Here is a 15,017-nt window from a genome sequence, read left to right on the forward strand (position 1 = left end):
GATGACTTCTCTGGGAATCTTTGTCGAACTGTTTGGAAACGACTTTATAACTCTTCCCAGGTTGATGAGCAACAAGTTACTTTTTTAGGTCATTGCTGAAGGCTTTCCATCTTGTCATTGTGTTAACGCACACCTGTAAGTTCCAGAGCAGCAAACTGCTGTTTTTATAGAGAGACTCACACTGATGATCAGCAGAACCTGATTCTTCTCCTGGGAGATCCTGGGGAAGCAGCAAATATCTCTGGTTGCATTGTTCAGGTTAGAGTCACAGTTTGTTCTTCATCTGAGGTTGATCTGGTCTTCATCAGGTCTTAACCTGAGTTCAGTCCGTGTTTTAAATATAAACCTTAGTCTGAGAAGAACCTACTCTTCCAAATGAATGAGCACCTTCCAGCAGGTTGATGTGAAGCAATCTGTAGGAGGTTGTTGCTAACCCCTAACCTTCTCTGAACTCCTAGGTCGAGAACGGAGGTCAGTCTGCAGACGCCTGACCTACCAACCAACTGGACCTAAAGGCTCTGTGTCTCAGTGACATCATCAGGGGTTTTCATTTCTCTGGGGAACATGCTGGGAGCTCAGTGTGTAGATCTTAACTGGGAGGCTAAACGCCTTTAAATGAAGCTGATATCTGAACGTTTACCACAGACAACTGTGATGACCAGCACTCTAGGAAATATCTGATGAACCAACTGAACTCATTCATCAAGTATTAAATAATAATGTAGTAATTCATGTATTTAAATTTTGGAAGAACATAAATGGATAAACATTAAAAATAAACTTTGAGCTTTAAGAGTTAACCTCATAACAGACTAATTCCACTGTGGTTTATTTCAGTGTTTGACTTTGAATGATTCTGGTTTACAGCTGATGAAACACATTTTAACCAACAAATGTTTTGAACAGTTCCTCCATGTTCGATTCAGTATCTGCTCTCACTACCGGGTCTGGGCTCCTTTTGCATGAATTGTTGCATCAATGCAGCATGGAATGGAGCTGATCAGCCTCTGGTGTTGCCGAGTCGTGGAAGGCCAGGTTGCTTTGATAGCGGCCTTCAGCTCATCTTCCTCTTTGCAAGAGCCTATGCATTCTCTGTTGGGTTTTGGGTCAGGCCAGTTTGCCGGTGTTACCATGGTGATTAAAGCTGGTACTGGTACTTTTGGTAGAGTGAATCTGAACAAAGTCCTGACTGAACATAAAAAGGGCACCTTTTACCACGACACTTTTTCCTTCCACTCAACTTTCCGTTCATCTGTTGTGATGCAGATCCTTTAACAATGAGCTTTTGTCTTTCTGCAGTTCAGCAGTCGATCACAAGAAGGACAGACCATTCCCGTGTTCAAATCCTTCATTGTTGATTTAATGTAATATTCTGACTTTGTGAGAAACTGAATTTCTGGTTTTCTGAAGCTGGAAGCCAGAATCATCAAAACGAACAGAATGAAACACATGAACAAACCTTTAGATGATGTTCTGATTTACTGAGATGGTTCTGGTCAGAAGAATCCAAGGGAAACATCAGGATGTTACAGGAAGTTGTCACGTTGTGTTTTACTGAACAGATGTAATGTTGGACCAGTTAAATCAGACTTATTACTGGTCATCGTGTTATTCTGATGAGACGCTGATGTTTGGACCTTTTCGGGACCTGATCAGGTTGAGTTTAACTGGACATCCCAGGATTAGGAAGTTAGTTTTTGTCTCTTAGTGGTTTAACTGGTCTCTCCCTTCACTGCAACATGATCTTTCTTATTATTTTGAAGTGTCTAAACTTTAGCTGAAAATGTTGAATAAAAGTGAGTTTTCCGAAGTGGTTCTGGTTGTTTGGAGAAGAGGGAAGCAGGAAGTGAAACAGGAAGTTTAACAGGAAACGCCTTTATTCATTCGTTAGAGAGCAGTGTTAGAAATGGGACAGAGGTGGTGCTTCCTGGGATCATTGGAGACAAACAGAAACATTATCATGGAGATCTTCACACCAACACAGATGGAGCTATGGATGCGGTTCCTTTACAAAGAGCATCAACATGCAGACCCGACCAGCATGTTCCGTTTCTGGTCCGATACAAGTCTCGAGTCTGAACTCATTTTATTTCCCAGGATGTTCCTGCATGAACTGCAGTCTAAGGACATGGTCACCAGTTCAGGCTCAACTTATCCTAACAGCAGGCTGAGCTTAGATGGATGAAGAAACTTCTGACTGACCCACAGCGGTCCTTTTGCTAAGGTTCTGGCTGATCAAGTGAACCAGAGTCATCTGGATGAGACGCAGGCCTCAGGATGCAGCTGAGAGGATTTAAACCCTTTACCTGAGCAGGTGGTGATGGAGGCAAAGTCAAAGAAAGCTCTTCTACCACCACTGAGATGAACTGAAGAGAGGCGTCAACGAAAGCAGGAAAAGGCTAATTCAACTTGAAGTAAACCTTTATTGACCAGAAACAGGAAACAACCCGGCTGTGAATGACAACGGATCACCGAGCTACAGACTGGACAACATGACTGACTGGAGACCAGTGATGAGATGGTAACGGTTCAGGAGCAGGTACCATGAGCAGATGAGTCCCATCAGGGTCACCTAATTGGTTCTCTCCCGGTTGGTGTTGAACAAGGAGCTGATATTCCTGACTGCAGGTCATCCTGCAGCTCCAGGAGCCGAACCTGCAGACACTGACGATCTAAAAGCACTAGTCTGGCAGAGACAGAGCAGCTGCTGCAGACATCCATCTGAACCTTATGGAAGTCCTGCTGTGAAGCTACACCTGATAAAGGCCTCAGAGAAGTTGGAACTGGACCAGATTTAAACGTCCTACTTCTGTTAAAGCCAGTTTTCCCAGACCGCCATCTCCATGGATTGTCTGTTACATTCCTGCTTCCTTTCTTTGTTTCCATGTTTTATTGCTTCTCATTTGTAGCTAAAAAAGAAGAAACTATTCTCCCAAAAATAAACTTTACAGTAGAGAAACTATTCTGGGAAGAGGTTCAGGCTGGGAGCTGCTGACAACATGCTCCATATTTCCCCCTACGAACAGGAGAAGCTTGGAAAACTCCAGAAACTACCTCAAGATTCACTGCGATAGGAATGCCAACGAGTCAGATCTCAGCTGGTGCAAAATTACTTCACATTTTCAGCTTCCTTTACAAACACAAAGTAACTGGTTTCCCAAACTTAAATCAAACAGAATGAGAAAAAAACTGGGATTCATTCAACAAATTAATCATATGTGGAGTTTCATTCAACCAGAAAGACAAGAAAAAACAATCAGGAGACACTCGTAGAGCTCTGCCTCACGCTGCCGACTCTGGACCTTTCCTGCCCTGGAAGAACCAACCGTGTCAACAGCTGGTTGGGAGTCGGGGCGGGATCAGTTAGGACACATCATTGGAATAATCAGGAATGTATGGTTGCAAAGGAATGAGATGTTTTCAGAAGCTCTGAACATAAAGTTGGACTCTTCAGCAATTAAACTCTGTTAATGTAGATTTAAGGCCTCAGTTAGACTTGCAGTGATGTTACAGAGAACAGAACCTCTTAGAAAACAACCGGATGTGATCATTTAGTGTGATTAAATCTGCATAGGGTTCAATGCAAAACTTCCCTGTCCTCGATCCCCCATCGAGGAACTGCAAGGAACGCCACAAACAAAACAAAAACAAAAGGACAGTCGAGATAAACCGCCGCTCAGGCCGAGCGTCCTGTGGCTCAGAGCGCTCCGAAGCCATCTGCCTCTGGCCCCCGCTGCGTTCGTCCCTTTGTTTGCGGTGTGAGGCCCTGGATCCGGGCCCCATCACTTTAACAGGCTCTGCAGCATGGCCGTGGCGTAGGTGGGCCGCGCCTGCCGGCTCTCGATGGCGCTCCGAAGGTACTGGATGCCGCCGCAGCGCTCCCAGATCTCCTCAAACTGCCGAGGAAGGATCTCAGCTCCCCTCTTCCTCGACAGGCCCGTCTCCTCCAGGCTCAGCTCGCACATCTCCATGTCGTCCTTCCCTGGAAAGAGAAACAATCACATTTACTGACGACAGGAAGCCACAGATGCCACACTTCCTCCTAGATTTACTAAAAACAGAGTAAAGATCTCGTTTGTTCCTGCAGGAATGTCAGCAGGAGACTCAGACCAGCTTGTCCTGCAGAGACTAGACTCCTGGTTGGAAAACCTGATCCGTATTTATCAGTTCTTGCCCAGGGTGCCAGCTGCTGAATGGAAGAAGAAATTCCAGTGAAATAAATAATGGCATCCATATGCAGCCTTGACTGGCGCTATTTTCTCACATAATTCACGTAGACTCATTAGGTGTGAACAGAATGTGAGTTTCTGCTTTATTTGCTCTGTTTCCATAGGAATAAATCTGCTAGTGGGAACATTAAATGATTGTAGAAGTCCAGAAGATCCAGATCAACCTTCTCCATCCGTTCAGTAAGACATCAGAGAGTCTGATGGAGACATTCTCAGGATAACGAGACTTTGAATAAAAGAGTAAAGAACAAATATTCTCCAGTAAATTGTTGCAGATTAAATTATTAGGTCGTGTTTTTATCGCTGGTTAGGAACAGAGATGCTCTAGGTCAGGGGTCCCCAAACCCCGGACTCTGGTCCAAATCCGGAACCAAAGAGCGTTTTGTTCAGGCTGCAAAGCATTTTCTCATTTACTATGTAGACATGGACATTTTATTCCTGCCAGTTGCGCCTGTTCAAAAGTCATTGTGGGTCGGCGACATTCTGGTCCACACTCCAAGCCAGCTGGTAGCGGTAATGCACCGCATCGTTCAATGCCAACCGCCAGAAAACAGCAAAGAAGAAGAAGAAGAAGAAGCTATGTGGGGTCCTTGAACCCGGGTTGCTAACGCTCCTTTTCTACTGGCTTGTTTAAGGCGGCGCGGCTCCACTCTACTCAGTACGGTAGCAGCTGTGTTTCCACCGACCCACTGATGGCTGGAGGCATGGCGGCTGAAGCCCCGCCTCCAGCCGACAGTGTCAGAAACACATAGAGCAGGACAGCATGAGGAGCTTCACGGCTGATAACACGTCTCTAACATCTCAGCAGGGAGCATGGAGGGTTCACTGAGAGGACCGTGGAGTTCAGGAGAACACAACGAGTCTTCCAGTGACTGGGACTGAACTGGAAGCTGGGGCAGATCCAGTGACTGGGACTGAACTGGAAGCTGGGGCAGATCCAGTGACTGCGACTGAACTGGAAGCTGGGGCAGATCCAGTGACTGGGACTGAACTGGAAGCTGGGGCAGATCCAGTGACTGGGACTGAACTGGAAGCTGGGGCAGATCCAGTGACTGGGACTGAACTGGAAGCTGGGGCAGAAACACTAGATGGAAAAGAAGGACAACAAAAGGTTCAGGAAATAGTCCTGCCTGCCACCAGAACAACAAGGAGAGCAGAACTGTTCTACCAAGATGTTCTGACCCAGCTAGACTGAGACATTCAAAGCGTTTAATATTGGTGCTTAAATTGGATTGAACTTTTCTGTTCAGCAGATGGTTTCATTGGCAGATGAATAATTGATCAGTTAAAAAACAGAAACTAGTGATAATTAAATGTGAAATAAAACAATGAAAGGACATTTATTTGTCAGTTGATTTAAAATGTTCAGACCTCAAAGTGTTTGGATGCTGGAGGTAGTGGAGTTCCTGCTAGTTTAGAACATGTGTTGAAGGTCTGAAGGGCCTGAATAAACCCATAACCTCATGTTGAACACATCCAGAAGTCCATCTGCTGCAGCTGCATGTTCTGCTGGTTCTGTCCAGCAACTGGTAAATCCTGCCCTGCACAGATGGACTGAGGATATGTTGGGCACATCTGTCCACACATAGAGATTCTGAAAGTCCATTTTCTCTGAGCCAATAAAACAGCTAAACCTTTGACCTTGCCTGAACCTCCATAGAGACAGAAAACAAGGAGAACTGAAGCTTCCACGTGGATCTAGGTATGTTCTTCTACCTTCTCCGTTTTAGAAGACCAACATCATCTGTGCTGTCATTGAGCTAAAAGTGGTGAAATAAAACACTGGTTATTGAAGCTCAGATGGTGAGTTCCTTTCCTACGCCACACCTGTTGGGGGCACCACGTCATTATCTCTCCTAGGGCATCGAATTGGCTGGTGCCGGCTCTGGTTCTAGTTACAGTTGGATCAAATCAACAAGTTCTGCTACAATCTAGGTCCAGCCTTCCACCTGCTGGCCAAGTGAAGCACCTTTTCTTGTTGGAGGAGGAGGGGCGGAGCTTTACTAAAGAACAAGAGTCACATGTGAAGGTCTTGATCTTTCCAATGAAACTGCTGCAGCTCCACAGTCAGAAAGACCTTCTGAGGAGCAGATTGGGACTGGGTCTGATGACCTCAGCTGAACACCTTCACATCACACCAGGTTCTGACTCATCCACCAAACTCTGCTAGGAGCTCAAGGTGGTTTCATCTCATTGTCCAGATGTGATGAAGGACCACTAAGATGTTGGGTCCATTTTAATGTGTTTCATCGGATGCCACTGAGTATGTGGGCATGGCCCAGACTAAACTAGGTTCTTATGGGCCTGGAGGACCTCGCATTAAATGACATCACTGGACTGACGTAAAGATATTCTACTGACACATCAAGATCGACTTTCTGAATCTTTAACAGCTTATAAAGGTCCAACATATGTTCTGTTGAGCCTAGAATGCACTAAAGCAGAGGTTCTGATCTGTATTTGGGTCAGAGTAAAGGAAAGGGTGTTTGGATCTGAACACAACATGCCCCAAAGGCTGGCAACAGAGATTTTAGGTGTGGTTCTGGTACCAATAATCAGTGAAATGTTCCAGCAGTTCTGGAGGATCCTAGATGATCAAATGTTGATGTTAACATCTGGATCTTAATGATGGTGACATCATTCGTCACCAGAAAGCAGACCAGATAACAGAACCAAGAGCCCAGCTTCAGAACCGTTGGAGGTGATCATGTTCTGCTCTTCACTAAGTCCAGCAGGTGTTTCTTCCATGCTGCTGTTTCAGTATGAAAGTGGACCTCTTCACTACAACAAGTTTGTTCCTGATGGTTCTGGTTCTCTTCAGCTGAAAACATCAGCAGCAATGTTCTGTGTTACTACTGTGGTACCGTGGGATTTCCCTCTAGGTTCTCACTGATACCTCCACCCTCCATCTTCCCTCCCAACCACCTGCCACCTCCTCAGAGGTGGAGGTTCTACTGACCTGCCACCAGCAGGATGGGTTGTTTATCAGGATGCAGCTCCATCTGCCGGGCGATCCACGGCCCGTCAAAGTGTGCGTACCACCAGCCTTTCTTCTGGGGCTTCTGGGGGTCTTTGTACTGGTCTCCGGGTCGGATGAACGGGATGCGGAAGTAGCGCTGCTGCCGGTTCATCACCACCTCATGCTGCCGGGCCGGTATGGGCGGGGCCAGGTTCTGCTGGGCTGCTGATTGGATGGATTAGATATTAGACACGTTTGGATGGTGATAACAGTCAGGGAGCATGTTGACATGCAGCTGGAGGATGCTGAGGAGACACGTGTCCTCATTACAGAAGACACGTGTCTCCATGAAGAAACAAAGCTGCTCAGCAGAGCTCCACCCAGATGGCTTCTGACACCTGATGCTGGATGTGGGTCATCAACCTGACTGCTCAGCTTCTCTCTGGAAGCTTCTTTGTTTCCAAACTATGATGTTTGAACTAAAATCCTGATCTGGAAACTTCAGGTAAGATCATTCAGCTTTCAGAGGAGAAAAGAAAGTCCAACCAGGCTAGAAGCTTCAGTTAAACAACGAATAACGAGTCAGTCAGAATCTGAAATGGACCTCTGCTTCAGTGACCCACATACTAGCAGTCAGAAGTCATCGGTCCATGGGTGGATTGTTTCCCATCACTGCCTGTAAACATGAGGTTCTGCTGTTAGAGCTGAAGGAGGTTAGTGAAGGTCTGAGCGGCGCTGATGAAAGAGGAGGAAACCAGCAGAAAACATTTTTACAGTCTGGAGCCTAAAATCAGGATCTACACAGGCTGAAGATGCTACATGATCCAAACCATAAGCTCAAGAAGCTCGCTTTTAGTGTGAAGAATCAGGAAACATGTCAGAAAAAGTTCTTCCATCACCCACAAACGTCCTGAAACCCCCTCCACAGAGCCAAGGGGTACAGAACCAGGCCAACACTGTCAGAACACACTCAAAACTTGACAAACGAAACTAAAATCTCATCTCTCAGGTTGAGGAGCAGAAGCAGATGTATTCTTCAGAGAACTGCTTGAACTTTACTCCCTGCTGGATCCACTCAGGTTCTGATTGCATCTTGATCTACTTCCCAGGTGTACTCCAACAGAAGAGCCTCAGGTGGTGGAGAGCAGAAAATGAGGTTTGATTCTGATCCACATAATGATGGTTCTGATGGGTTTATCGTTGCCATCACAGACGGAGATGTTTAACCTCAGGCTGGTTCCACGGGGCATCAGTGGCTCCTGCAGGTTTTATTTTCTGGGTTCCTGAGGTTTAAACATGGGACCATCAGAACCTGAGTCCTGACTGGTTCCTAAATCAGAGTCCAAACCTTCTCGTCACCGGTCCTGTGTGGTGCTCATGGCCAGGACAGTCAGCAGTCGTGGAGAGAAGAGGAGGGTGCTCGGTTTGAGAACTTCCGATGATGCTTCATCTTTAACACCACCTTCAGCTTGGAGCAGTTTGGAGGAGAGTCAGGTCCATCTCCATCCCTTGATGACCACAGTGGACCATCTTCTGATGGTTTCTTCCACCAGGATAATGCTCCAGGTACTCCAACAGTCAGCAGGCATCTCCGAGGTCCAGTCAGGTTCTGGTTTGTGTGACTGGACTAGGTGGAAACAGCTGAGAAGATCTGACCCACACACAGAAAGCCTCATTCTCCTCCTCCATCAAGCAGAGCAGCTAGAAGCGTCAACCCAGCAGCAGCAGTAGGCCCGGTTAGGAGCAGAAGGCTGGGCTGAAGGTTAGTGAAGGTTAGGTGGGTTCTTCACTACAGGAACACTTACATGGTCCTTTCACTGGAGATGTATGACCTGAAACATGTCAGAGAGTTTCATGTAATGAGACACAAACAGCATGAAGACACAGGCGGTTCTGCTGGACCCCAACAGTCCTGAGATCAGATTCACGGAAGATGTTCTGGTTGTAATGATGATCTAAACCTGGTTTCTCAGAAGCGGAGAACTTTATTTTAGGACATTATTGGGATACGAAGTCCATTTTATCCTGATAACTAGAACTGATCTGGTCCTCAAACAGAACCAGAATCAGGAGAACAGAATTTTTTTTTAATTTGGGTCTAAATCTGAAAAGAAGCTGATCCAGCCGGACAACCGCATCCATGAGCTTTATTTTGAAAGTCCAACTGAAATCTATTTCCTGTTGTTTGGGAGTGAAAACAGAACTTCTGCAGATCATGTGGTTTGACCGGGCCCACAATGGAGTTGGATCAAATCTGTTGTGTGAGCATTAGAACCTTCTGGTGGCCCCCAGGTCAATGGTTCTGTATCTGCAGTGCCCCTGTAGGAGATCTGACAGGTGAAATAGAACCTTCAGGTCCAGTTTCTGCAGAACTGAAATCTACTGGGAGTGAATGAGAGTGGGCGTGTCTCTCTGCACTCTGGGTTCTGACTGGTCAGAAAGTCCTATACCAGTGGCTGGAAGATAACTGATACTTGGGACAGAACCGAAGTCCAGAGACTGGGCTTAATTCATTCTGAAGTTCGCTAATCCTCAGAACCGAACCGTTGTGATCCACTGAAAATGAAACTAAAACAGATGATAATTCTGTTCCTGTGTTGCTCCTCTGGTTACAGCCTCTCTGACTGAACCAGAACTCCCATAACAACCAGTCCGATGGACCGTATCTTGACTGGTGGAAAATAAAGCTGCCATCAGCACGTGGCCATGGCGCTCAACTCGCCGTTGCCAAGGCAACACAGCGATGTGAGGCAGGGAGCCTAATGATGAGGTGATAGACAGCCCATCAGGTCATCGCCATGGTGACAGCAGCATCAGTGATGAGCGCGCTCAGTGTGGTGGATCTTCTCTAACCTGCACCTCTGGTTTCAGGAACATTCAGATGGACACCAACAGAGCTACTAGAGAACATCAGTAGAAGTTTCCTCAAACTGCCTGATGGAAAGTGAGAACTGAAGCAGAACCTGTTGAGGAGAACCTTCGTACCGTAGTCCATGACGGATTTAGGCGCTCGCTGCTCCGTCTCGGTGTTCCTCTTCTTGTTCTTTGACTTCCAGGCGTGGTACACTTTGAGGCGGCGGTGGAACTCCTCCCTGCAGGCAGCCAGGAGCTCGATATCTGCAGGACAGAGATGAAGAACATGAGCCACGACTTAAAGAAATCCGAATGTTTTTAGTTCTCCCTGTCAAAGTTCTACCTGTGGTTCTGCTAAGTGGACCTGAAATCATGCAAAGTTCTAGTTAATTATCAGAAAGCTCACTGAGGGAGAACCTTCATATTAATGCTGCTGGGATGATTGAAGACAGACACAAAGCACCAATAATGGAGGAGAACCAGCAGAAAACAACATGGACATGATGAGAATCTGCAACCAGAGGAAGGCCTTCAGGTCTGAGGTGAGAGAGCTTCTATACATGAGTTCTGATCCAGAACTGATCCAGAGCAGAGAGCTGGACTCATTTACTGAAGCTTTTAATGCTTAAGTAAGTAAGTAACATTTTATTTATATAGCACCTCTCAAGACACAGATCACAAAGTGCTTCACAACACTAATACAAAGTACAATTGGAATAATATATTTATAAATGTAAAATAGAAGATAAGATAAAATCAAAAATAAACTAACCAAACGCAAGCCTAAAAAGATGAGTTTTTAACTGTTTTTTAAAAGACGCCACCGAATCTGCAGTCCTTATACACAAGGAGATAGAGATCCAGAGACGGGGAGCTACTGTTGCAAAAGTTCTATCACCCTTAAGGTTTTAAAACCAATTCCAACTGGTTTATCCAGAACTTTCCAAGCATTCTGGGTTGGATTTAGATCTGAAGGCCAAGTCAACATCAAACACCCAGAATGGGGGACACCCAGACCACCATCACTCTTCAGTTCTGGTCCAGTCTATGATACCCCAGAATAAGCTGGAGTCCATCTAGGAGGTTCTAAATGCTAAATGAACTGCACTTGTATAGAGGTTTATCAAGTCCCCAAAGAGCCCAAAGCCCTTTCAGTTCAGTCAGTCATCCACACACTGAAAGTGGTGAGCTTTCAGTGGCACCACCGGGCCCTCTGACCACCATCAGCAGGAAAGGCGGGTGAAGTGTCTTGACCAAGGACACAACGACAGACAGACAGAGCAGGGATTCAAACCAACAACCCACCGGTTACAGGACAAACCTCTACCACTGCCGCCACCGTCGCCCCTAAATAGACATAAATGAAGTGTCCCTCCGTCACACGACCACTGGGTGAAAGAAGTTCTTTCTCACTTAAGGGTTCTATCAGTGAATTCAAGGAGACGTGGAGACCCGTTCTGTCTGGAGTAAACACCATCACTGTGGTGGATGTGTGCAGATGGTGGGTGGATGTGCAGGTATCACTGCTGTGTGTTGCTACAGGGACCGGATTTTCTGCTTAGTTTGTCTCGTGCTTGGACCTGGACTGGGACGGCTGGGGTGGGACCTGTTATTTCACACTGGGATCAAACTACAAGGCCCATGATGCAGTGCAGCAGAAGGCTCTTACTCTCCATCTGGGAAATCTCCGTTAGGTCCTGCTGTGATTTCTGAGCAGCCAGTGATTTCATCCACTAACCTGCATCATCTTCTTCTAGATCTCCACCCTGAGATCCCTCAGAGACCAAATGATGAGCAACATGGAGAATTTCACAAACTTCACCTGCTGAGGATGAAAACAGTCCTGTAATCCCACAGCCAATCCCTACTTGTTCCCAAACCTCATATCAGTGCAGATTATCGAGGACCGACCCAACAGAACCAGTACTAAACACTTCATGCCTCTTCATCATGTAGCAGTGAGTGTTGCTTTAACGCATTTCCACAGAAACGCTCCGGAGCCGGAAAACAAATCACGGTGGGATGATGTGGAACATGGCAGGAGTCAACGAGTACTCGTCTCCGACCCACGTTGGGCTTTCGTGTCTCTGCAGCGGCTGACGTGATCCCATCAGTATTCAGCTGCGTCCTCCGTCTGGGAGCTGAGCTGCCTGCTGAAACCTCTCAGCTTCTGCAGTCTGAGGCTCAAATCTGCTGCTGCAGAAGGACAAGCGTGAAACGCTCCTGATCCAGAGCTTCTGTCTTCCTTCCTGGGATCCAGACGTTAAAAATCACTGCAGCTACTATGAAGGTCTGGTCCTTGGATTGGACCGTTTTTAAATGAATGACTTCAGTTTTAGGACAGACTGAACTTTGACCTCTAAATATTGTTTTTCCTGCAGCCGGAGCTGCCATTAATGATTTTATTAATCGACTCGTTAATCTAAATAATTCATTAATTCAACAATAATTTATTAATAAAAGCAGTTTTTACATGAATCAATATTTTTTACCATAAACTAATTTATTGGAGACTAAATCAAATGTTGAAGTATGATTATGATGCATAAAGCAGAATTAAAACAAAGGTTATTTGTGATGAAACTGAAGTGGAAATAAACAGACGTCCAAAGGAAAAAGAACCAGTTAAACCCAGTGACCTGGAAATGTTTACTGTATGTTTATTCATCAAACTGGGTCAGGCAACCAACCCAAATCCCTCCACAGCAATGAGTCAGACCAGGTCAGACAGACTGGAGGTTCTGGTTCTAAAAGATCACCTTAAATCTCTCATTTTAGATCCATGAACTTTCTGGCTGTTGACACATTTCAATCTGGACCTTCAACATAAATCTGGTCGAATTTAGGTTTTAGGAACTGGAGCAGAACCTCAGCCGGTCAACGACCCGAGTTCTGCAGGAACCGCTGAAGCTGCGACACTCACCACACGACGTGTTGATGGCGTCCCGCAGCTCGGCGTACTTCCACTTGCTCAGCTCAAACTTCTTGGTGTTGGCGGCAGCTTTGGTTGCCTGAACCTGCAGTCCTCTGGGACAGGAAATAGAGACAGGAGGAGACAGGAAGTTAGGGATGAAGACGTGCAGCTGAGACACCTGAACATCTGGGATATGAAGATCCACCTCAGGAGTGGAGTTCACACAGGGAGTGTTCAGCTTCCTTTCATGAATGTTTATTCCCATCTCTGGTTAAAAGCTGAGTCCAGTGCTGTTTGTAGGTCCGTTTATGGATCAACAGGTTTTGGTTTTAGATGTTTCCTGCAGATAATGTGACGTTTTAAGGAATTTCTCCTGATTCGGTTCTGAACTTTAATCAGACTCTGGACAAGGATCTTTACCTGCTCTTCAAACCTTCTGACCTTCGGCTTTCATTTAAAATCCCAGCTCCCATCTTCAGAAGCATCAAAGCTCTTTCTGTGAACTCCACTCCATCAGGAGTTCATCACAGCTAAAAGGTGAAACCAGAGTCCAGTTCTACAAACTGAACAGAGTCACGGGTCGGTAACAAACACCAGGTGGAGGAGAGGAGGACTCAGGGAGCCTGTTAGGAGGAAGAGGAAGGAACTGAAATAGATCCATAGGAGTGCTGAGATGAAGTGCATGCTGCAGACACCAGGAAGAACCTGAGGTCCAGTGGACAGAAAGAAAAGAGGAATCCTTGACCAACTGTGAAGCATCAGAGCAGGAATTTTCATGTTGGAATAAATTTCTACATTTTTGAGAATTGTTTTCAGATTTGTTTTTATTTTTTGAAGAACAGAAGAAACCAGGAGATTCATTTGTCCATCGTTATCCAGGTGCTAAATCACCTGAACCACAAGGTGCTTTTAAATGTTCTGAACATCAGCAAGTAGCTGGTTCTGAACCTTGGAATCATTCATAGACTCGGAGGTCAGAAGCTTTAAAGCTTAGTTGAGGACAGTCTGAGGTGGACCTCTGAGACCTTTCCTCCTGGTGGGGGGAGTTCCTTCAGAGCTGAAACCTCTTATCTCCACACTTCCTGAAGGATTCTTGTTCTTCCACTCCTTGTTCACCACTAACTTACTTTCCTGAGCTACAGGATCCAACTCCAAGGGACGACAGAATTACAAATTTAAGCAGTGAAAGCAGCTGACCGGACCTAAACTGGACCGAACCTGGATCCGTACGTCTGTGAGACATGGAGAGGTCCATCATGAGAGGTTCGGGGTCTAATTGTGGATATTTGGAGTTCTTGTGATAATATTAACAACTTCTCACAGATTTCACCAACCCTGTTTCTGAGCAACACAGAAGCTTGTGCAGAGAACGTTCACCACTAGGGGGCGGTGAAACGCACCACTCATCTCATAAAGGGCCTTCAGGACTGAGATGAACCATGATGAGTTGGAGAACTCTGGAGCCTAGATACTGATTTTATCTCCTCATGACCTGATCTACCTTCAGAGAACATCTGAACATTGCTTCAGATCAATGCCTTGCCAAGTATGCAGAGATATGCATTTCAGAAGCAGCTGAGTGCTTAGGTGGGCAACCCGGAGAGCTGACCCTTGGGTCAGCTGTTTGCTGGTTCTGCAGATCTGAGGAGGGACATGCCCCAGGGAAAACGGACCCAAAAAACCAGCTCGTTTTCCTCTGAAAAGAAACAGAAGATTTACTCCATAAAACGTCTAGAAGGTGGAAATGTGATGCAAACATAAGAAGGTTCAGGTCTGCAAAGCTTGAAAGGGAGAAGATCTTCACAGAATTCGCTTCTCTCTGCATCATGTTCTGTTTTAGTTATTGTGACATCAGAACTGAACCTTCAAAACATCTGAGTTTCCACCACCAACAGGTGGTTCTTGTCTGTTTGCAGCAGCAGAAACGTCCTGCAGCTCAGAGAATTTAAACCTGAAATGTTCTAGGTTTCAGCAGTGATAGGTGGAGGTCCACCTAAAAGATCCCAAGAACAAGACCCTTCTTCTTCTCTGAGGGAATCAAGCATCATCCCACTCCTGGAAG

At 45.9% G+C, this 15,017-nt stretch overlaps 1 protein-coding gene across 10 annotated transcripts in view; it reads right to left on the minus strand.

Annotated features, from left to right (window-relative positions):
• Positions 1–1,859: 1,859 nt before the first annotated feature.
• myo6a (myosin VIa) overlaps positions 1,860–15,017 on the minus strand; it is an 86,715-nt gene continuing 73,557 nt past the window's right edge. For 6 of the 10 annotated variants that reach the window (XM_047388848.1, XM_047388847.1, XM_047388844.1 and 3 more), the window contains 5 exons: positions 12,965–13,068; positions 10,174–10,305; positions 8,994–9,020; positions 7,189–7,413; positions 1,860–3,982 (listed from right to left, as the gene is read on the minus strand). In XM_047388848.1, coding sequence (XP_047244804.1) covers positions 3,783–3,982; positions 7,189–7,413; positions 8,994–9,020; positions 10,174–10,305; positions 12,965–13,068 — 688 coding nt within the window. In that variant the 3' untranslated portion in view covers positions 1,860–3,782. The remainder of the gene's footprint in view (positions 3,983–7,188; positions 7,414–8,993; positions 9,021–10,173; positions 10,306–12,964; positions 13,069–15,017) is intronic. The other 4 variants (XM_047388849.1, XM_047388843.1, XM_047388841.1 and 1 more) reach the window with 3 other exon arrangements.

The sequence above is a fragment of the Girardinichthys multiradiatus genome, chromosome 15 (assembly GCF_021462225.1).
Source record: "Girardinichthys multiradiatus isolate DD_20200921_A chromosome 15, DD_fGirMul_XY1, whole genome shotgun sequence".
Classification (NCBI taxonomy): Eukaryota; Metazoa; Chordata; class Actinopteri; order Cyprinodontiformes; family Goodeidae; genus Girardinichthys; species Girardinichthys multiradiatus.